General features: G+C 58.1%; 1 protein-coding gene across 1 annotated transcript; it reads right to left on the bottom strand.

Annotated features, from left to right (window-relative positions):
* Positions 1 to 328: 328 nt before the first annotated feature.
* On the bottom strand, positions 329 to 868 carry NGA_2049500 (esterase; the record flags this gene model as incomplete). The annotated part of the gene is made up of 1 exon (XM_005854163.1): positions 329 to 868. A coding segment is annotated over one exon (540 nt), but the record flags the coding sequence as incomplete, so codon positions are not given.
* Positions 869 to 1,180: the final 312 nt, after the last annotated feature.

Here is a 1,180-nt window from a genome sequence, read left to right as displayed (position 1 = left end):
CTCCAAGGCAGCTGAACTCCCCCCGCTCCCCGCCTCTCCTCCCTCCTCCCTCCTCCTCCTCGCCCTCCGTATCGCGTGCACAGGGGACGCGCGGGGCCAATTTGTCTCATCATCCCCGAAGATCATGGGGATCATCATGGACGAGAGGCCCAAACCCCCCCTCCCTCCTCCTTCTCCTCCTCTCTCTCCCTCTCCTTCCCCTCCCCCCCCTCCTCCCAACCGCCAGAGCCTCTCAATGTTGTAGACGCCGGACAGACCCACAAAGCCTTGCACACCCTTATTCTTTATCTCACTCCTTTCTTCCGTCAACAGCGTCGCACACAGATGTGCCCCTGCTGACACCCCACCCAGGAAGATCCGCCCGGGATCTCCCCCGAACCTCCCCACCTCCTTGTGCGTCCACTCCAAGGCCCTCCTCACGTCCCTGACTTGCTCCATGACGGTCACGGCAGGAGCGAGCCGATACGAAATTACCACGCCGACGACATTAGCCCTAGCACAAGCCAGGCCGACGTTGCTGTACAGGTGGGGGCGGTAGGGGTGTCGCCGGTCTCCACGCATCCAGAGGCCTCCGTGAACGAAGAGGAAGACGGGCTGTGGACGGCGAGGGAAAGGGCCAGAGGATGAAAGAAATACGTCCAAATGGTGCTTAGGATCGGGAGGAAGTGGGGATAAGTGGTCATGATGGTAGGGGATGTCAAACCAGGCATAGATGCCTGAAAGAGACGGGTCGGAAGGACCCCCCGGAGTGCTGTGAGGGCGGTGGAGCTGGCTGAGGGAGGGACGGAAGGACGGCTTAATAGGGAGCGACCGTGAACGCTGCATTAAATAGAGTACCTGGATTACATGAGGGGAAATTGATGTCTCTAAGAGGACAAAAGAAAAGGGAAAAAGGGATCTCGCATGACGAATAATGAGGACAGGACTGGCTGAGGTAGGAAAGACGAGCCATGCGGGGCGTACTGAGCACCAACGAGGGCAAAGTAGTGCATTCATGGAAAGGTTAACATACAAAATTAGTCACATCCATGCACGCCTTGCTCCGAGTCTTTAAGCGTCCCCCATGGCGAAAATAATGACCACCCCATCTTTCACGGCCCTGGGAGCCGCGTCCCCTCCCCTCCATGCTCATCTTCAGCCCGGTCTGACATTGGCTACCCTCCCTTTTTCCTTTGCGCTT

The sequence above is a fragment of the Nannochloropsis gaditana genome, assembly GCF_000240725.1.
Source record: "Nannochloropsis gaditana CCMP526 unplaced genomic scaffold scaffold601, whole genome shotgun sequence".
Taxonomy (NCBI): Eukaryota; class Eustigmatophyceae; order Eustigmatales; family Monodopsidaceae; genus Microchloropsis; species Microchloropsis gaditana.
Note: the sequence above shows the minus strand (reverse complement) of the source record. Positions and strands in the feature narration are given on the sequence as shown.